Genomic DNA, 23,085 nt, shown 5'->3' with positions numbered 1-23,085 from the left:
CACCCTCTATTTTATAAGAGATGATTTTAAATACAATTCAAAACAAGAAAATCAAGATGATTCAAAAATTAAGACTTCCACTCCTGCCCTCCTGACTTGAATTTCCGAAGTGGAATGATATAGTGGAATTTGAACTTCAGGTGCTTTACTACTTTTAGAAAATGCCTGATGAATAAGATTCCACAGGGAAATGGTCAGTAGTCCTCTGAAAACACTAAACATAGAAGCTTGGCCCTTTAAAATACAGAGGCAGATTTTTCTGTAGCAGCATTGGAGAAAACTAAGAAAATCAGATTTCTGGTACCCAAAATAAGTTCTCTAGACTGCCAACTAGTCATTGGCTACCAAACTTCAGAATTTAAGCCTTAGACTCAGTCAATAATGGTTGACACATGTAAATGAGGGCAGAATTTGGACCTACGTATATCGATTTCAGTTGCATTTCTCTCTCTTTTTTTTTTTTTTACCAGACTATGTAATGAATCCTCTCTTCTCCTAGATGCTTATATGGAGTCCTAATAACAAAATTAAGATGTCTGTACACCAATGCAAGGAGCCTAGGTAACAAAATGGAGGAACTAGAGCTACTGGTGCAGGAAGTGAAACCAGATATTATAGGGATAACAGAAACTATGGTGAAACAGTAGTCATGACTGGAGTATGGGTATTGAAGGGTATGTGCTGTTTAGGAAAGACCGAAATAAAGGTAAAGGTGGTGGAGTAGCATTATATATCAATGATGAGGTAGAATGTAAAGAAATAAGAAGCGATGGAATGGATAAGACAGAGTCCGTCTGGGCAAAAATCACATTGGGGAAGAAAACTACTAGAGCCTCACCTGGGATAGTGCTTGGGGTGTGCTATAGACCGCCGGGATCTAATTTGGATATGGATAGAGCCCTCTTTAATGTTTTTAATAAAGTAAATACGAATGGAAACTGTGTGATCATGGGAGACTTTAACTTCCCAGATATAGACTGGAGGACGAGTGCTAGTAATAATAATAGGGCTCCGATTTTCCTAGATGCGATAGCTGATGAATTCCTTCATCAAGTAGCTGCTGAACCGACTAGAGGGGATGTCATTTTGGATTTGGTTTTGGTGAGTAGTGAGAACCCCAGAGAAGAAATGGCTGTAGGGGACAATCTTGGTTCAAGTGATCATGAGCCAATTCAGTTCAAACTGAATGGAAGGATAAACAAAAATAAATCTGCAACTAGGGTTTTTGATTTCAAAAGGGCTGACTTTCAAAAATTAAGGAAATTAGTTAGGGAAGTGGATTGGACTGAAGAACTTATGGATCTAAAGGCAGAGGAGGCCTGGGATTACTTTAAGTCAAAGCTGCAGAAGCTATCGGAAGCCTGCATGCCAAGAAAGGGGAAAAAATTCATAGGCGGGAGTTGTAGACCAAGCTGGATGAGCAAGTGTCTCAGAGAGGTGATTAAGAAAAAGCAGAAAGCATACAGGGAGTGGAAGATGGGAGGGATCAGCAAGGAAAGCTACCTTATTGAGGTCAGAACATGTAGGGATAAAGTGAGACAGGCTAAAAGTCAAGTAGAGTTGGACCTTGCAAAGGGAATTAAAACCAACAGTAAAAGGTTCTATAGCCATATAAATAAGAAGAAAACAAAGAAAGAAGAAATGGGACCGCTAAACACTGAGGATGGAGTGGAGGTCAAGGATAATCTAGGCATGGCCCAATATCTAAACAAATACTTTGCCTCAGTTTTTAATAAGGCTAATGAGGATCTTAGGGATAATGGTAGCATAACAAATGGGAATGAGGATATGGAGGTAGATATTATCATATCTGAGGTAGAAATGAAACTCAAACAGCTTAATGAGACTAAATCGGCAGGGCCCAGATAATTTTCATCCAAGAATATTAAAGGAATTGGCACGTGAAATTGCAAGCCCATTAGCAAGAATTTTTAACGAATCTATAAACTCAGGAGTTGTACCATGTGATTGGAGAATTGCTAACATAGTTCCTATTTTTAAGAAAGGAAAAAAAAGTGATCCGGGTAACTACAGGCCTGTTAGTTTGACATCTGTGGTATGCAAGGACTTGGAAAAAATTTTGAAGGAGAAAGTAATTAAGGATATTGAGGTCAATGGTAAATGGGACAAAATACAACATGGTTTTACAAAAGGTAGATCGTGCCAAACCAACCTGATCTCCTTCTTTGAGAAAGTAACAGATTTTTTAGACAAAGGAAACGCAGTGGATCTAATTTACCTAGATTTCAGTAAGGTGTATGATACTGTGCCACATGGGGAATTATTAGTTAAATTGGAAAAGATGGGGATCAATATGAAAATTGAAAGGTGGATAAGGAATTGGTTAACAGGGAGACTACAGTGGGTCATACTGAAAGGTGAACTGTCAGGCTGGAGGGAGGTTACCAGTGGAGTTCCTCAGGGATCAGTTTTGGGACCAATCTTATTTAATCTTTTTATTACTGACCTCGGCACAAAACGTGGGAGTGTGCTAATAAAGTTTGCGGATGATACAAAGCTGGGAGGTATTGCCAATTTAGAGAGAGACCGGGATATCATACAGGAAGATCTGGATGACCTTGTAAACTGGAGTGATAGTAATAGGATGAAATTTAATAGTGAGAAGTGTAAGGTCACGCATTTAGGGATTAATAGCAAGAAATTTAGTTATAAGCTGGGGATGCATCAATTAGAAGTAATGGAGGAGGAGAAGGACCTTGGAGTATTGGTTAATCATAGGATGACTATGAGCCGCCAATGTGATGTGGCCATGAAAAAAGCTAATGTGGTCTTGGGATGCATTAGGCGAGGTATTTCCAGTAGAGATAAGGAGGTTTTAGTACCGTTATACAAGGCACTGGTGAGACCTCACCTGGAATACTGTTTACAGTTCTGGTCTCCCATGTTTAAGAAGGATGAATTCAAACTGGAACAGGTACAGAGACGGGCTACTAGGATGATCCGAGGAATGGAAAACCTGTCTTATGAAAGGAGACTCAAGGAGCTTGGCTTGTTTAGCCTAACCAAAAGAAGTTTGAGGGGAGATATGATTGCTCTCTATAACTATATCAGAGGGATAAATACCAGAGAGGGAGAGGAATTATTTAAGCTCAGTACCAACGTGAACACAAGAACAAATGGATATAAACTGGCCATCGGGAAGTTTAAACTTGAAATTAGATGAAGGTTTCTAACCATCAGATGAATGAACTTTTGGAATAGCCTTCCAAGGGAAGCAGTGGGGGCAAAAGACCTAGCTGGTTTTAAGATTAAACTCAATAAGTTTATGGAGGAAATGGTATGATGGGATAACATGATTTTGGCAATTAATTGATCTTTAACTATTCATGGTAAATAGGCCCAATGGGATATTAGATGGGGTGGGCTCTGAGTTACTACAGAGAATTCTTTCCTCGGTATCTGGCTGGTGAATCTTGCCCATATGCTCAGGGTTCAGCTGATCGCCATATTTGGGGTCGGGAAGGAATTTTTCTCCAGGGCAGATTGGAAGAGGCCCTGGAGGTTTTTCACTTCCTCTGTAGCATGGGGCACAGGTCACTTGCTGGAGGATTCTCTGCTCCTTGAAGTCTTTAAACCATGATTTGAGGACTTCAATAGCTCAGACATAGGTGAGAGGTTTATCGCAGGAGTGGGAAGGTGAGATTCTGTGGCCTGCATTGTGCAGGAGGTCAAACTAGATGATGATAATGGTCCCTTCTGACCTTAATATCTATGAATCTATGAATACTGACTATTCAAATTGTGCTCAGTCAAGGAACACTTATTCTTTAACAACACTTTCAAAAATATTTGATCCCTTAGGAAAAATACACCAAAGAAACACTATATACTTTACATATTTCCCCTCTCTCCCTCCCCTTTGCTCTGGCCATTAACATGAGAAAAGGATTTTTTTTCTGATTTACATGAAATCCCCTGCTTTTGTACGACAAAAGGTACTATCAAAAGTCCAATAAAAAATATTACCTTGTGACTCTCATATCCCGGGACCAAAATGTCTAAAAAATACAGCAACTAATTTTATTGATTTTTTTAGTGGGGAATTCAGTATAGAGGATAATAGGAAAGAGGCTAAAATTTTTTACAATGGCCTTACTCTACCCAAAAATAGATTCCATACCTGTAAAGTTAGGCGGATGATGTTTGCTGTATATATCAGCATGCAACGCAAAATGTCAAGCAAGGACAGCAACAGTCCATTAGCTGTCTTGATGTTGCTTTTATCATCCACTTCTAAATACAGAGCTGAAGTTTCTATTAAGAGATTACAGATGTGATGGACCAGTCCTAAGCAGACAGAAAAACAAAATAAATAACACATGGTATCAGAAAAGAATATCAGTTTGGAAGGTATCTGTATATAAAGAATAATAGCTCACCGGAAAGTAAGAATTTCATATGCTGAATATTTATCAAATGCTCTTCTTTTCTCCCTCCACTTTTATAATTAATATTTTAAAATATAATATTTTAATTGAGCTCTGTCTGTGTGGAGCAGCTTGCAAGACTGGTGCCTAAACTGTTAAAATCAACCATTATAAATGCTTTGAAAGTCATATAGTATCCACTGAATAAACAATTAGTAGTTACTTTAAAGCAATGCATAATATGCTGGAATATATAGTCTATGGACAGCTATTGTTTACAGAGCCCTTCCTAGTGGTTAAGAGAATTAAGTGACTTACCTAAGGTCAGACAGTGAATTACTAGCAGAGTTGAGAATGGAACCCAAAGCCCGGCAAACTGTTAATCCCATTTCCTCCCCAAAATGCTGTGATTTGTAAAAGGGAACAATACCAGGCTTAATGTGAAATATATTTGGTATAGCATTGTACTTTTATAATCAAGAGAAACACTGAATATTACTCTGGAAAACTGCCAATATTTGCTTGACTAACACTAATAAGACTCTCATTGAAAATGCCTTTTTTGCTTTGACATTTTCTTTCTGCACCTCTGGAATTTCATGTTGCTAGTCAAAATACCACTTCACCTGGCTCATATAAACCATAAATCAATGTATGTGTCAGGAAAAACAAACACCCATACTAATCAATTTAAAATAAACAAATCAATTCAGAATCCTAGCCACGTTCAAATAAAAAGTGACTGAATTAATTATCTATCAACTTTCAAAGTAATTTCTTTTAAATTAAAGTTTCATAAAGAAAGATATGTTATTCCTAGCTGATGAACACAATTATGTTTACCAACAGGGTCATCTTTAAGGTGGTAATGGAATTTCATCCAGGTTGAAACTTGGGTTCATGTGCTAATGCTGCAGTAAATTAGTATGGAGATACTGTACTGTTAGAGGTGTGACTCTTCATATGAGGTGCTAATCTGAGGTCCTTTTTCCAATTTTCTGGTGGCTGTCCAGGATAGAGTTAAACATTTTATAGCATCATTGAAAGAGAATAGAGGACAATCTCTGTGTCCTCTCTTCAGAGAATATTTCTTAATATTTCCTCTCTTAATAGAAGAAGTTTATATACTCATGGCTTTGTGAGCTATTGTTGAATGCATAATAGCTATTGTATTTGGTCACTGCACTGCACAGGGCAGGTGACCATAACAGAAAGGACATCTCTCTCTTTATTTAGTGAAATGGTTTGGGATGCTATCTTGAATATGACAGGAATTATATGAAACCAAATTCTTTTTTATGAAAGCAGAAAAATATCCTTGATTTCTGAATTTGGCTGATGACTAAAACAGCTTTCATACGAAAAGAAAAAAACCTGAATTTATAAAGTAGCATAATCATTTTAGGTATATTAAAAATTGAGAGAGAAAGAGAAGAAAACTGATGACTATAATAAAGTTTTAAAATAGGCCACATCACATCTCCTCAGTCAAGTTTTTGTATACTTTGGAAGTAAGCATATTTTGTTGCACCCATAAAAGCTCAACAAAAACACACAACATGATCAACTAACCAATCAACTTCTGAAACAAACTGACTGCAAAAAACTACAACAAACAATAAATTAATACAATTAAAAACAAACAAACAACAGCCCTACACCAGAGTTTTACCCACAAACAGTAAAAAATTACAGGGATTCCACAACGTCCACTAAGGCCTTCGCTATTGCTATTAATTTTACATGAAAAGCACTCAGTTACTATGGTGATGCACTGCACTATTGGATGGATCAATGGAAAGAAAGAAAGAAAGAAAGAAAGAAAGAAAGAAAGAAAGAAAGAAAGAAAGAAAGAAAGAAAGAAAGAAAGAAAGAGCAGCATTTTTGATGCACTAGTGTAGAACTAATGGAAATGAGTAGGCACCCTAAACGGCTGTGGAAGAGGCCAATGAAGTGGCTCTCTGTCCTGCAACGTGGAAGGGATGTGGAGTGGGCATAATGAGACACTGGTATTGGGTTCACACAAAACAGAAATCCAGAAGGGTCAAACCATTCACGCAAAGGATGCTATAGGCCCTAGTCCAGCATTTAGGGAGTTAGCCTGGGATTTAGGAGACCTAGATTTAGTTCTGTGTTCTAAAGACCTTTGACAATCTGGCCGTTATTCTCCATCCCCCAATTCTCTATTTGTACCTCCCAGGGGTGATGTAATGACAAATGCACTAAAAGGTGAGGATGTTCACAGACACTACAGTAATGGGGCCACATAAGTAACCAAGATAGATACCTTGAAATGTCAATTTGCAGGCCAACATTGTTGGTGAGAGGTTTTGAAATGTCCATATAATATACACTACCGTGGCTGACTATTAAAATGGTATTTTAAGGCCTCCCTCAGCCTTATAGCTTCACAATTATTTTTTCCAATAGCTCGTGTTTGGCTGTTCAAATTCTGCAGACAGCCAGTCCATCTTGCCCCTCCACCCTAGTGGTAGCTTTTCCCTCTTTGCCTCACGGACACAACATGCAGCTACAACAGTGTAAACAATTACCTTTCAGTCTATCAAAAGAACATTCAACAGTCATTCTGCACCTGCCTAGTTGGCAGCTAAATCTTTCCTTGGTGCCACTGAGATAGCAAGCGTTTGACTTCACGAGCAGAGAAGCAACGGCTAGGATGGGTCCCTTAGAATCACAACTGGCATTCCCACATCGTTGGTAGTAACATGCTGGTTGGGGAAGAATGTCCCTGCTTGCAGCTTTCTGAAAAGTCCTGTGTTCTTAAACATGTGAGTGTCACGTACCTTTCCTGACCAGCCCACCTTGCTACCAGTAAAGCGACTCCAGTGATCTACTAGTGCTTGCATAACTATGGAAAAGTATCCCTTTCAGTTGATGTACTGTGTGGCAAGGTGGGCTGGTGCCAGAATAGGGATAAGCATGTCATCAATTTCCCCACCACTGTTCAGGAACCCCACTGGTGCAAATCCATTCACTGTTTCCTGCACATTACTGAAAGCCACATTCCTTTGTAGCAAAAGATGCTTAATGACCTTACACAGTAGGATGACAACAGCTCCCACTGTGGATTTTCCAACTCCAAACAGACTCCCCATTGACTGAAAGCAATCTGGCATAGTGTAAAATCTCCTGTCAATGCAGCTTTCATTTTGATGCCTTTGTGTTGAAGGTCTGGGTTCATCCATTAATGTATCCTTTTGCATCCAAAAATTGTACAGCTACTGCTCATCATTTCAAACCTGCATTACTGTGTGATCCTACTCATCAGTGTGCGTTTCTTGGGTCCAGAAGTGGCAATTCAATGTGTGGAGCTGCTCCATGAATGCCAGCAAGAACCTGGATTTTTTTTTTTTTTGCTGTGTCCATCAGCAGCCAGTTACTGTGTTTGAACATCTCCACACCTTCCTAGTTGCATTCCCTGTTGTAGTAGTACTATTTCAAGTTCTGTAAATAAATGAGAATTGTGCATCCTGTGTTAGCAACGCTCATGAGGGGGGCATGGATCAGAGTTCACATCACACTCCCTGACACTATCCTGCCTGGGGAAGCTAATGATCCAACCAGTGGACCAAATTCGGTGATAAATCCTGGTCACATGCCACCTGAGGCATGGTACACATGCACTAAGAAGAACAACGCTCACAAGAACTGCATTGAGCTGTGCAGGGTCCATGTTTCTGCTAGAGCGATGGCAGAGAATGAAAAAGTGGCTAAAAATGACTGTGGGAGTTTTAAAAAACGGCATGAAAATTATGGGATGGAGAAAGTGGCATGGTGGAAATTTGACCTTTAGCTCCCAGAAACCCCTGGGTGAATCACTGGTATCCCAGAAAGCACTGCAAAAATGTCCCACAAGATATTGAGCTGGACACCAGTGCAGGGCCCTCTAGGATGCCTACCTGTGGTGAGTATGAACAGTGAAGACGAAAGCACCCAAGTGTGTACTTGCATCAACTGAACTTTGTGGTATAGACATGGTCTTATTCACAGGATGTGGGGGTGTGAGCGATGGGATGGAGTGCAAGGGTCAAGAGTTACTGTCTATGGAAAAAAAGTGCTTTTTCCTAGACATGCTCTAAACATAACTGTATAGAGCCATTGAAAAATGCATTTGGGTAACAAAATATATAAATTCGGGGAATAGACCCAATGTTGCCAACTCTCATGATTTTATTGTGAGTTTGCAATATTTGGTGTTTTTCTTAAAGCCCCAGTTCCTGGAGTCGTGGGATCACATGAAACTCTCAGCTTTCTATTTTTTTTTTTTTTAAATGTTGCTAGTCCTTACAATTCTAAAGCAGAGCTTCTAAACATGACCAAGCATACCCTAAAGGCTCAAAACTCTGAAGCCAAATAATGAACCCATATATATCTGTATCTACATCCTTATTTTTTAAGCCACTCTCTCATGACTTTGAAAGGCTGTGGTTGGCAATACTGTAGACCACAAATATAATTATCTGAAAAACACTACACATACCAAAATATAGAGCTGATTTTATAAATAATCCTTTTGAAAATAATACTTTCAAAAGCTTAAGTACAACATTAAAATAAATACTATACACAATGGGGGACAATTAAATCAGTAAGCTCTCAAGTAAAAAAAAACAAAACAAAAACACAAACCCTTACGGGGTTCCTGACACTTCTGCCTTTGAAAACTGTCCCTTTAATTTACTGATCCACAACAGAGTTCTTTTTTCTCCTATTCTCCTCCTTCCTGGCTTCCCTAAGGTAATTAAATACAAAATTCTACTTTAAAATATTGTTAAGGGTTGGGATTGTTAAGGCACACACTCCAGCTGTAACTCATGCCATTGTGTCTTTTTAATTATTATTTTTACACAATGATTTGCGTTAAGGACCAAGTATCAGGCTAAACTTTGAATTTCCCATCTTTTGTCTGCTTAAGCCAGACTCTCAGCATTATTTAAGTCTAATCTTGTGCATTTAATTTCCTCTTTGTTTCTGCTAGTGTTCTGAATACGACATACAAAAATGATACTGTGCAGAGACATATTCAGGTGATGTCCCCACTATCAGCCATGAAGAAAATGAACAGGCATAACTGCACATCTACACAATACAAAACTTGTGGTCTCTCTGTGCCCTTTTTTCACTAAATTATAGGCTAAATTATAACAAACCTAATAAAACGATCCAATAAAAGTTGGTCCCTATCAAAGCGAGGTCTGCAAACTTTCATGTGGGGAGATGTTCGAGTATACCCTGTTTCTGCCTGTAGGTAATCACTAAACCCACGGACCACATCAAGCTGAATGAGTCACTCTTATTTTTTTGATGGTTTGCACATAATCTCTGAGTGGCTGCCTTAAAAGTTAATGCTGTGAAAGACTCTTTCTAATGCAGATATGGCATGGGCAGTCAAGAGATTTTGGCAAACAATCCCCCTAGGTAAATAACAACAATTCTGCACTGAGAGCATTAAAACAGTGAATGAAAAACAATCAACAAAATAAAAAAAGATAATTCAATGTAATTATATAATTTTCTGAAAGCGTGCTGAGCATTGGGCAAAACATCGGCCACAAACTGTGACTTCATTTAAAGATAAGGAATACAAAACAGAAATCAGACATACATGCCAATATGAAAAACGTTCCATTACAATTAGAGCTTAAAAAATAGACTGAGGACAGAAGAATTTTGATAAGGTCACAAAGTGGTTTTAAAAAAAGACTATTTGAAATATAACATTCTATAAAACACAGTATCATAGCATTTCTTTCAAACTACAGTAGATACCCATTACCACATTATATTAAAAATCTCTGTTTAGAAATGATCAATTATCAAATTATCCTATGACATATCCACATATTATTATACTGTTACCCCTGTTTGACCAGAGTGGATAGCCAAAGTTTGAGGCTCTGTGGGTTGTTTCCACCAGGAGGAGAAACTAATGATGAAGCAAGATATTTCAGATGCAATTTATTAAATTTATAAAAATTATACACACAGTCCTGCTTCCCTGCACATGCCATGAATCAAGCAGGTACCCTAACCCTAGGGCAGAGAGCCAAACCCATTTGACCCTTATTCCTAGGGAGGGGAGTCATACCCATAGGAACCCTAACCCAAAGACAGGAAGCCCTACTCATAGGAATCCTAACCCTAGGGCGGGGAGCCCACCCATATTAACTCTAACCCTAGGGAGAAAAGCCCTACCAATGGAACCCTAACCCTAGGGTGGGGAGCTCTACCCATAGGAACCCTAACCCTAGCTCCAAGTGCCCTACCCATAGGAGCCTTAATACTAAGGCGGGAAGCCATACACATAGGAACCCTAACCCAAGTGCAGGGAGCTCTACCCACAGGAACCCTAACCCTAGTTCCAAGTGCCCTACCCATAGGAACCCTAACGCTAAGGCAGAGAGCCATACTCATAGGAATCCTAACCCAGGAACCCTAACCCTAGCTTCAAGTGCCCCACCCATAGGAACCCTAATTCCAGCTCCAAATGCCCTACCCAAAGGACCCCTACCATTAGGGTGGGGAACCCCACCCACAGGAACCCTAACCCTAGTTCCAAGTGTCCCACCCATAAGAAAGCTAACCCTAGATCCAAGAGCCCCACCCAGAGGAACTCTAACCCTAGGGTGGGGAGCCCTACCCATAGGAACCCTAACCCAAGCTGCAAGTTCCCTACCCATAACAACCCTAACCCTTCGCTGTTCCAAGCCTGCGTTTTCAGTCAGTATTCTGTGTGATGAAAACTTCTCTCTTTCTATCAGGGGTGCATTACCAGCATTTCTGTTACTATCTGCTTGGCTTTCTGGCTGCTTCTCCCCCCCACCCCCCCACCTCACCCTTTCTCTCATACACACACAGACAGAAAGAGTTCCACCACCAACCAAAGTCTGCTCCTTGCATTTGAAACCTCTTGGGCTTGTTCCCAAGTTTTTCCATGTGTCTGTGTTTTGCATGCTACTTCTACTATTTCAACCACTTTACATTTATGTTGAATGAAAAGTGACTATTATGCTCAATCCAGAACAACAAAGTTTAACCCAACCCACAATATATTTATATGTAATATAGATGAGATGTGGGAACAAGGATCAAATTTTCTTCTATTCCATCACAGGTCTAGGACTATTTGTTAGAAACATTTTCTGGTTCTGAAGAAATTTGCACTGGCGAGTTAAAATGTTTCTAAGTCCTGTGAGTCACGAGATAACCTCCTTCAAATCCTTTCCTAAAACTCTCTTTTGCCATGATGTCTACAAAAATCTTGACAACAATTAAATTATTAAGGCCTCATTGTTTCCTTATACTCTCCCATCAGTCTGTCTGTCTCTTGTCTTATACTTAGATTGTAAACTCTTTAGTAGTCTTTTATTCTGTGTTCTTACAGCACTTAGCAGAATGGGGGACTGGTCCATGTCTGGAGTTCCTAGGTGCTAATATCATATTCTTATTACAGTCCTGATAAACTCCTCACTTCAATTCCACCATGATTTTACAAATGATATTTTATGAGTTTGCAGAGTTAGCGATAATGGGTGGGATTTTCAAAAGCACTGTGTGTTGGCCCAACTCTGCTTTCATTGAAGTCAAAAAGAATTTTACCATTGACTCCAATGAAAGCAGAGTTAGGTAATCGTTTAGAGCTTTTGAAAAGCAACCTTAATGCTTTATCCCATCAGAAAGCTAGGTCCCAACATTTAGATTGGTAATAACTACAGCACTAGTTTCTAGCTCCAGGAGCAGTTCTTGAGACAGCTGCCTCTAAATTCATACAGAAATTGAAATGGGGGGAAAAGCAAGGTACTAGTCAGAAATACTATGTCATTTTAAGACCTGCTAACTTACAAGCTGTCAGGGCTAGGCACCATTGCTAGATACCACTGGGGAGCTGGACTTCCCAGTTTTCTACCTTCTGGTGCTTCCTTATGCACCAGACTCTAAAAATGTTATTGGGTCCTCTGACAAGCAGTGCTTTCCTGGAATGGTCCATGACTGAGTCTAATATGCCATTTTCATTCTCTTTGGAATTGTTTTGTAGTTAAAGATGATTTTAAAATTACATCTTTTGCAGAAGACTAACCTGACGTTTAGAATTCCCATAAAGCTCTATAAATAAATAAATAAAATCATTTTATAGAACAGGCACAATACGGATAATTAGTTTTTTAAAAGAAACCACAAAGGTGCCTCATGTATTCCTCCAGTGTAAAATCTGGACTAGATTGAGATTTTTATGTCTGACTCTTGTAAGGGGCAGCATGTGGCCCAGGGAAGGAGTTGACTGATTTGCAGTTCCTTTCTTAGTTCAAACCTTGATCTGTGAGCGGAGTGATCTGCTATTTCCCTGGACCAGAAGCAGATTACAATTCCTTTTCTGCTGGCCAGTGCATTGGGGAAGTGGAGACAAGGTTCAACCTACTCCTCACCCACCCATTCAGGGGGCATAAATACAACAGACCCAGAGCCTGCTCACCCCACACATGACCCTTGTAGAGCACACAGAAGAGGATGCAAGAAGATGAAGAACTTCACTTCTCTTTACTCCCCACACAGAGTAGTGGCAATTTTCAGCTGAATAAGATACCTCAAGTAGATTAAGTAAAACTCTAATTTATGTTGTTTTGGCAAGTAGATTAAACACAAAATATAACAATAAGAAATATGCATATTTGAACATAAACATTTTCACACTCCTAACTTACGCATGTGAATACCTGATGTGTACACAAACTGGGTATTTGTACACGCGTATATTTGGTCAAATATCAGGATTAGTGCACATAAATTAGACACGTGCATTTTAATTTGGAAATTCTATGTATTTAAATATCTTAGGAAAATATAACACACCTAATCTTACTAAAAAGATACCTAAAATAAAGCTCCTTCCTAAACTCTTCCCTGACACTTTGTATGATTCATACAAATTAGTCCAAAATCAGACACTGTTTCAATAAAAGAGGGTGGATGATTTTAGAGAATAAAATTCTAAAAGTAGAATATTTTAGTCACAGGAAGAATCATTTAAAAAGTGTGTTTTCATATCTAAATTTTAAAAATGTCTATTGTGAAGCCTTTCTATAAAATTTTAGTAACTATGTAAAATTTATAGATTAAATGCTCCAGTCATCTGTGATATTTCCAGCCTTAATTTTCAAATGAAACCTAAATATTTGCATTCAAAAAACTGTATACAGTTCTAATCAACAATCAGAAGAAACTTCTTTCTTTTGTAGTATATTTCAAGAGTTTATTTAAAAGTAGAGTGGACAGTGAATCAAAAGCCTAAATCCAAGCAGTACTGAACTTTGGGAAATATTGGATCCAGGATCTGACCTCTGTCGGTTGATCACATCTCTAGTTTAGAGTTAAATTGGCATGAACTGTGGGAGATGGTTCTAGAGAGAACAGCTGTAAACTGTTGAGTAAACTGAGCCTTAGCTGGCATTGACTCAGACCCCAGTTGGGAGTGTGGAAGTTTAATGACAGTTTATACATAGTGACATAATGTTTCATGGTTTCCTCTCTTTAAGTTCAGTGTTTCTAGTTTAAAGAGTTCAGCAGAATCTCATTAATTCTCTCACTGCAGATTGCTTATTCTGCTAATTTGCAGAGTTCAGCAAGCAAGCACACAATTAAAAAAATAAAATAGAATGGATCATAAAATGTACTTTGTTCATTTATGTTTAACAAGCAAAGCTGAGTTTTAATTATTATGATAATACTTCATAGTACACTAATAAATGTACTGTTGTATTTAGTAAAAGTAATCTTAGGAATCTTAGTAATATCTACTAAGTAAAATCTTAGTAATATCAGACCACAGTTCAACTCTCTCCAATTAAATCAGCAGAAAAATGCGGTAAAACTGCTGGATTTTGCATGTGTGAGAATCATCAATTTGCAGATTAGCAAAATTAGAATTAGGATGGAAACTGTTCTAATTATAATTCAGATTTCATTATCTGATTTAGAGGGATGGAAAACGATAACCCAAAATTCCTACTGTCATTCTTAAAGAATAAGATTTTTGACTTACACAGGGTTCTCCATTCTACTCATCCCAAAAAGTGACCTCTGCAATGGATTGAATGCCTAGCTTCTACTGTTTTATGAATGTGGACCATGATGATCATACTTGACAAATCTCTTCAGAAGATACAAGTGACCTTTTTGCCTTCGATACAGAAACTGATCTAGTAAAATGTGCAATGATAGAGTCATAGAATCATAGACATGTAGGGTTGGAAGGGACCTTGAGAAAAGCCATCAAGTCCAGCCCTCAGTGCTGCGGCAGCATCAAGTAAAGCTAGACCATCCCTGACAGGTGTTTATCTAACCTGTTCTTAAAAACCTCCAATGATGGAGATTTGACAGCTTCCCTTAGAAGCCTGTTCCAGAGCTTAACTACCTTTATAGTTGGAAAGTTTTCTCTAGTATCTAACCTAAATTTCTCTTGCTGAAGATTAAGCCCATTACTTCTTGTCCTATACTCAGTGGACTTAGAGAACAACTGATCACTATGCTCTTTATAGCGGCTCTTAACATATTTGAAGACTGTTACCAAGTCCCCCCTCAATCTTCTTTTCCAAGACTAAACATATCTCATTTTTTTAACCTTCCCTCAGAGGTCAGATGTTCTAAATCTTTTATCATTTCTGTTGCTTTCACATAGACTCTCTCCAATTTGCCCACAACTTTCTTAAAGTGACATACAGAATTGGAGACAGTACTCCAGCAGAGGCCTCCCCAGTGCTGAGTAGAGCAAGACAATTACCTCCTGTGTCTTAAATACAACATTCCTGTTAATGAACCCCAGAATGACATTAGCCTTTTTTGCAGCTGTATTGCATTGTTAGGCTCATATTCAATTTGTGATCCATAAGAGCGGCCATACTGAGTCAGACCAAAGGTCCATCTAGCCCAGTATCCTATGTTCCGACAGTGAACAATGCCAGGTGCTTCAGAGGGAATGAACAGAATAGACAATCATCAAGTGATCCATCCCCTGTCGCCCATTCCCAACTTCTGGCAAACAGAATCCCTGCCCATCCTGGCTAATAGTCATTGATGGACCTATCCTCCATGAATTTATCATGTTCTTTTTTGAACCCTGTTACAGTCCTGGCCTTCACAACATCCTCTGGCAAAGAGTTCCACAGGTTGACTGTGTGTTGTGTGAAGAAATACTTCCTTTTGTTTGTGTTTAAACCTGCTGCCTATTAACCCCTATGATCCACTATAACCCCAAATCCTTTTTCAATGGTACTACTACCTAGCCAGTTATTCCCATTTCGTAGTAGTGCACTAGGCTTTATTGAATTTCATATTGTTGAATTCAGAGCAATTCCCCAATTAGTCAAGGTCTTCTTGAATACTAATCTTGTCCTCCAAAGTGCCTGCAATCACTCCCAATTAGCTGTCACTGCAAATTTTATAAGCAATACTCTCAACTGCATTATTCAAGTCATTAATGAAAATATTGAGTAGTTCCAGATTCAGGACAGACCTCTGATGGACCCCACTAGATACATCCGCCCACTGATAACTACTCTGAATATGGTCTTTCAACCAATTATGCCCCCACCCATTGAGTAATTTGATTTAGACCACATTACCCTCGTTTGCTTATGAGACTACCACGTGGGACTTTTTCAAAAAGCCTTACTAACATCAAGATATATCACATCCTATCCAGTAGGCCAGTAACACTGTCAAAAAAGGAAATTAGGTTGCTTTGGTATGATTTGTTTATGACAAATTTCTTGGCTATTGGTTATTTCTTATCACCCTCTTATGCTCTAGGTGCTTACAAATGGATTGTTTAATAATTTATTCCACTATCTTTCCAGGTATTGAAGTTATGCTGACTGGTCTATAATTCCCTGGGTCCTCTTTTGTTCCCCTTTTATGATATGATTTAAAATTTATTTTTCATAAAAATGTATTTATTTGAAAAACAATGGTGTGCCTGCATACACATTCTTCTTTAAAAACTTGAGAGAGGCTTGAGCTGCAATGTTTGGGTCCAGATCTAAATATCCCAAAGTGCATAGTGTTGAACAGTAGAGTGTAAATGACCGATAGTTGGTGCTGTGTCAGGTGTAGTGACAAAAAGGAGTTACTGATAGAGTGACTTTTTTTTACAATATATTTCACTGTCTTTACTATATTTTACATTTATAACAATAATTTGAGTGTTAATACTATAGTATTCCAGAGAGATTAAACATAAAACTGAGAGATTATTTGATCTGAGAGAAAAGCAAAATATGGGGTTTCTTAGATGAACGCATTCAGAAGGCAGAGTGTAGGGTTGTTGAGAATCTCAGTAACAAGATTGCTGCCTTGAAAATGAATCTTCACCCTTTGCTTGACAAAAGAGAATGAATGTAGCCTAAACAAAACATTTTGCATATGTATTCTTGCAAATGAAGTGTCTACATAGAATTATTCAACAGTCTATTGGTATTTTTGGGACAACTACTGGTCATCCCACACCTGCATGACAATGTGATCCCACCAATCAGTGCTTGTTTCCCTAGCCCAAAAGCGATGGTCTACCGTATGCAGCTACTCGGTGAATGCCAAAAGCACTGATAAATTGCTGCAGTTCTTATTACACTGGGGTGCCTGTGATTCATCCTCTGTCAGTAACTTTGCGAGTAACTCTGCTGCCATGTGCAATGTTCTCAAGACAGTTAACAGCACATAGGAGAGAAGTGCGGGATCCATCCACTCTCACTGCAGATGCTGGCGCACACTACAAAGACTGACAGTTGGAAAAACGACACAAAAATAAAGCCAGAACGACACTAAAGGAAGTCTGAAACCATTGGAGGGCTGGGACACAAAGCTGTGCATCACGGGGCATTTTGCATGTCCCAGGATGCACCGCGCTCCATTTCACCTTCCCACAACACCTAGTGACAAATGGTGTCGCCAGACACTGTGGGATACATACCCACAGTACATTGCTCACGCTGTTGACAATGGTGCTCCGAATGTGGACACGATTGTCAACAGAGGGAGCAAATGTAGACTTGCTTTGGCGACTTTGATTTTGTCTTTTTTTCGTGTCAACATTAGTTTAATCGACAAAACTTGCCAGTGTAGACAAGCCCTTAGAGAACCTGAGAACACTCCAATCAGACAAAGAATGTGGAACTGATGGCCCCATAGGGAGTTGTCAACCTTTTCTAGGCTGGAGGGAATATTCATGAAGGGGCATACACACAAACATGCACCCTAAGCCAAAAAATGTAACACTCAAAGTTACCAATATGTTTCAGAATTCGTTGCTGAAGACTTATGATAAGAGATTCATTGACTCTGACCAACAACTAGTGATGTTCCTAAAAAGATTAGTCATATATAATTGTGTTTATATTACAAAAAGATCATTGGTAATCACATCCAAAGAGTAAAAACCAGGAGATATTTAAAAAAAACAACAATCCAAACCTTCAAACTGGATGGCTTTGGGAACTAGGAAAGAGACAACCATTCATGTTTAAATCACCTATTCAAATATAGTTCTGCTGTCTAAAGACTGAATTAATTTAGTCCAATGGCCTATATAAAATCAGCTTCAAGTCTAGCTCCCAGTGCAGAGACAGGTTCTCAGTGCTGAAGACTAATCCAGATCACAAATGGGATCCTTGTTGGCAGACACAGAAAAGCACAAAGCACTAAATAAGTATTGTGACAGGATTGGGCCGGATGGCTACAGGAGAGTAATAGACGGCAGATATATTAGCCCCAGGTTAAGAGGGTCCCTTTTCCCTGGATAAGGTAACAGGGAAGGTTTTTTTTTTTTTTTTTTTGGAAACAGAAAGAAAATTTATTGGTAACGCTTACAGAATTACCAAAGGAAACAAAACAACTATGCAACAAAACAACGCAATCAGAAGGTATAACACAGCAGCTTTCAGGAGGGAGAAGTGTTCAGGCTAGCCTGGGCCCAGAGCGGGGGGGCTTCCTCGACACTCGTGGTCTTCCACCCTCCTGAGTTACCTGGTGGCCTAGAGCTGGGGGGGGCTTCCTTGACACTCGTGGTCTTCCACCCCCTCGAGTTACCCACCCAACAGGGAAGGTTCCAGAACAATCAGGAACCTTCTGGAGACAATTAAGACAGACAGGCTGATTAGAACACCTGCAGCCAACCAAGAAGCTGCTAGAATCAATTAAGGCAGGCTAATCAGGGCACTTGGGTTTAAAAATGAGCTCTCTTCAGTTTGTGGTGCGCGTGTGAGGAGCTGGGTGCAAGAGGCACTAAGAGCTGAGAGTGAGAATGCATACTGTTGGAGGACGGAGGAGTACAAGCATTATCAGACACCAGGAGGAAGGTCCTATGGTGAGGATAAAGAAGGGGTTGGGAGGAGGCCACGGGGAAGTAGCCCAGGGGGTTGTAGCTGTCGCACAACTGTTTCAGGAGGAACCCAGATTAGAGGGCAGGCCTGGGTTCCCCCCAAACCTCCCAACTCCTGGTCAGTCCTCCTGTGACCTGGACTGTGGGTTCACGAAAATGGCCAAACTGAGGGCTGCCGTGAAGGTGAGCAAATCCGCCAATAAGCGCAAGACCCACCAAGGTAGAGGAGGAACTTTGTCACAGTATGAAGACTAAATAATGTTATCCTCTGAAGAGGGGCTTGACAGAACATTATAGGATACTGACTTGTGCTGTTGCTACATATGTTGACACATTTCTGTTGACAGAGGTCTTCAATCTGACAATCTTGCCATGTTTGCTAAAATTAAAATAATACTGCGGTAGAGTGCACCCCCATATTCACACCCTACACGCTATTGTAATCATCTTTGTATAAGACATGCCTTGTGAGGTATCATCTGAAAACTCAAAACTTGCTGATCAATAATATCATGGTAAAATGCTTTTAGCAACATTACGCATCAAGGTATGAACGAAAGCTGAAATTATGACTGAAGTGTGTTTCCCAGATTAATCTGGGGAGGGGCCAAACCAGTTTCTCAAAGACAAAGGGCAAGCTGACGCCCCAGCCCGCTGTTAACAAAGCCATCACCCATCAAATGGCAATTCTTTAGCAAGTAATGGGGGGGGGAAGAAAGAGATCTGCTTCTTAGCAAAGAAACAGCATGAGGTCTCCTTCCTCCACCAAAATCCCTGTCTCTTGTGTTCTGTCTATGCTAGCACTTTTGTTGACAAAACTTTAGTTAGTCATGGGTGTGAAAAAAAAACACATCCCGACTGACATAAGTTTCACTGACAAAAGCGCTGGTGTGGACAGCACTATGTTGGCAGGAGATGCTCTCCTCCCAACATAGCTAGTGCCGCTTGTTGGGGTATACAATAGACTTCATGTATTGTTTTATCTAATCCACTGTGTTTAAGTTAAATTGTCTAGGTAACTCCATTTAAGATAGCTGGTCTCTATTATTCCTTTAAAGGAATAAAGGACTTCATAGTTTTGGACTATCTAGGAAAGGGCTGGGCATACATTTCTGGAGGAAAATCCAGGACTGTGTATGTTGGGGTCACCCTGCAGTATAACCAAGACAGGTGAGAGCCAAAGTGTAACCCAAGTGTGGCTGCCAGGCTGCAGTTACACACAGACACTCGGGGGTGGGATGCATGCTGAAAGTCTGTCTGTGAGTGGACCAGGTGGGAGCTACTACCAGCAAGGTATTGTAAGACACCCAAGATTGCAGGACAGGGGTGACACAGTCCTTTACTGATCTGGATAGCACCCTGGTATGTCATAAATACCATTTATCCAAATCCTAGAAATTTCAGTTTCCAAAAAAGGAAGATTGAATTAAAAAAAATAAAAGTTTGTTGTCAGAATTCACTACTTTTGTTGATAATATCCAGTATAGTAGGCTTTTTAGTAGTTCTTCAGTTAGAATTTTTTGTACACATGTGCATTTCAGAAATATTCAATTTTTTCACATTTAAGAAAGATTTCCAAAAGATGGTTATCCAAATATTTACTATATAGCGACATTTACACCTTTGGTATTTTCCACAAGCTCCTCAATTACCTATTCCTGTTCTAAAGGCAGCAGTTGCAAATGCTCCAGTAAACAGCCTGATGGTCACAGACACCTGTATTCTAAGTAATTTCTACGTGCTGAGTTTTTAGAAAAGTGCTGCAGGTGCTGCCGCGGGTGCTGTGATGTGCAACATAAATATTCCACAAAATACTGTATTTGCATTCAGATACTGACAGACATTAATCTCAAACCCTTTATACCCTCCAACACAATAAAAATGTGGAACAAAATTCCTATTATTTTTATGAGCTAGAAATCAGATATGATTACGAACTTTTCAAATAGAACAGTTGCTTTTAGCTTCCCACACAGGAGAAGAAAACACTTGAGCAGGTCTCCTATAACAGCTTAACCTTTGGGAAGAACCCTTCTTTAAAATCACCTCTATAACTCGATTAAGACTCTATGCAATGCTGTTTTGCTTGGGCAGATTTGTCTCACACTGATATGGGAAGATTTAGTTTGTGTTCTGCACATTAATATACTGTAAATGTAGATGTTTATACAAAAGCAAAGGCTGGAGGAAGTTGTCAAATTAATGGCAAAAATAAGACAAAAAGTTCTTCATTAGCAGGCTCAAACCTGCTCATTTGTTTTAGATCAGGAAATTCTTGGTGTCAACAAGATTTTCAGAATTTTTTTTTGTTTAATGCTCAGAAACATCAAGCCTGCAACAATTACCATGTGATATAATATAGAGGAAGTTGTATCCTGGGGTTAATTTAGAACTAGAATGCTCTGAGTGAGTGAGAGAGAGAGATAGAGAGATTTTAATAACAGACTGTCACATAAAATTAATCCTTGATTATCTGCTTCAAAAATCCACACATGCCTTTCCCTTTTTACCAAAATCCTTGAGACACTATATTGAAACTCTGAAAGCTGCCTTTTGGACAAAACCTGAAAAATACGAACAGTTTCAGAATATGGATGCACTATTAAACTATTTGTCACAAACTGTCAACATTCAGTGCAGCAGTCAACAGCATTTAAACAAAGTTAGCAGCACTAATTGCTTCAGCTGAGCCTTCAAGAGTCTCTGGACTGAGAGTGATAAGGACCAATGAACCTTGGCTTCAGACAACTCTCTAAAGCTTTTAAACACTTCTAAATTGCAGAAATAAATACAGTTGACTAATGTTCCCATAATTTTATATTTAGTAAAAGATAAGTACAAGAACTTCAAACATATCCCTATTGAGAAGTCACCCTCTCTAAGAAGAGACATTTATTCCTACTCCTCTTGGTCCATTCACATGTCTATGGCAGGATCATCAATTCCAGGGTGAGAATACTTTGATTTTAAAACTACAGAATTGTTGCAGCTGCAACATTTGGCAAAGGACACAATATTATACTAAATGGAATCTGACATTGTACTAAATTGAATCCATGACAACAGACAGTTTGCGATAATGTTAATCATTATTGATTGATAAAATTTAATATGAAAATGAAGGTTAATTACCAGTATCTGGAGTCCTTTGAGATGAGTCTCTGCATATTCATACATGCAGGATCAAAGCACCTGCACTGTGTGCCATCAGAATCTTTGGGGAGCAACGTCCACTGGGACCACTCACCTCTCCTTGCCTATCCCCATAGGGTTAAAACCTGGGGATTGGTCTCAAGCACCCTTTAGTTTCTCTAATCATCAAAGGTGTGGCAAGTCTAGATTGCACACTGTGTCCTACATGCTTATCTCCATCCATTTTCTGCCCTGTGGGGAGCTACCTTTGTTTGTAGCCAGTCAGCTTTTCTTTAGAAAAAGAAGAGGACGGCACCCACCCAACGTGGAAATCATCTTCTCTGGCAAAGTCATGAGGGCTGCCTTATACCCTTACTGTGGGTGTGGAGGGAGGCTCTCCAAGCCCTGGTGATTATGTCTAGCAGTCTGGCAATTAAACTTCAGCCAGGAAGAAATCTGCTTACACATAAAAGTACAGGGTTTTTTTTATTTAAATATATTTATATATAAACTGGTCCATGACTGGCTGAGGCTAACAGGTTTGTTCTCTAACACAATCAGAATACAGCAGACCAGTCATTACAACAACCCTGAATACCTATCAGGTTTATTGCATCAGCACAGCATCCATCATGTAAGATTACTGGACCAAATTCTTTGGCTTGACTCCATGGGAAATTCTGATACGGTATACCCCCTTCTGGGGATTCCCCTATGAGTCCCGACCAGTCATAGAACCTGCATAACTGCCTTTTTTTGGCAGGTTCTTTCCTCTGCAGCCCCTGGTGTAGAGGACCAATAAAAGCCGTGGAGGGCTATGTCGGGGTGGAGTTGCAGTGCATAGGCAATGCAGCAATCCATGGCTGGCGGGCACAAATTAGAGCAGCCTGAGTCTGCCCTAATCTACACGAGGTCAGCGTAGGACCTATTCCAGAATCAGGAAGCTGTGATTGGTTCTCTTTTGACCCCCCCCTCAGTGCAGATAAGAATCTGGCCCATTAAATTTGCATAAATTACAATGTTGATATAATAAATATAAAGTCAGTGCAATAGAAAAGTGCCACAAAAATCAACGTTTTCTACTTTGAAAATAAGATTCAATTTTTTTAAAGAATCTCAAACATGCACATGCTGGAACTTTTAGGCACAGATAAGATAGTACCAATTTTCAAAGTT

General features: G+C 39.4%; 1 protein-coding gene across 1 annotated transcript in view; it reads right to left on the bottom strand.

Moving 5' to 3' along the window:
• ULK4 (unc-51 like kinase 4) overlaps nt 1–23,085 on the bottom strand; it is a 381,762-nt gene that overhangs the window by 73,819 nt on the left and 284,858 nt on the right. Inside the window, exon 33 of the mRNA XM_084619802.1 lies at nt 4,142–4,308. Coding sequence (XP_084475928.1) covers nt 4,142–4,308 — 167 coding nt within the window. The remainder of the gene's footprint in view (nt 1–4,141; nt 4,309–23,085) is intronic.

The sequence above is a fragment of the Lepidochelys olivacea genome (genome assembly GCF_965140295.1).
Source record: "Lepidochelys olivacea isolate rLepOli2 genome assembly, chromosome: 2".
Lineage (NCBI taxonomy): Eukaryota > Metazoa > Chordata > Testudines > Cheloniidae > Lepidochelys > Lepidochelys olivacea.
This window is presented reverse-complemented; position numbering and strand designations above follow the sequence as displayed.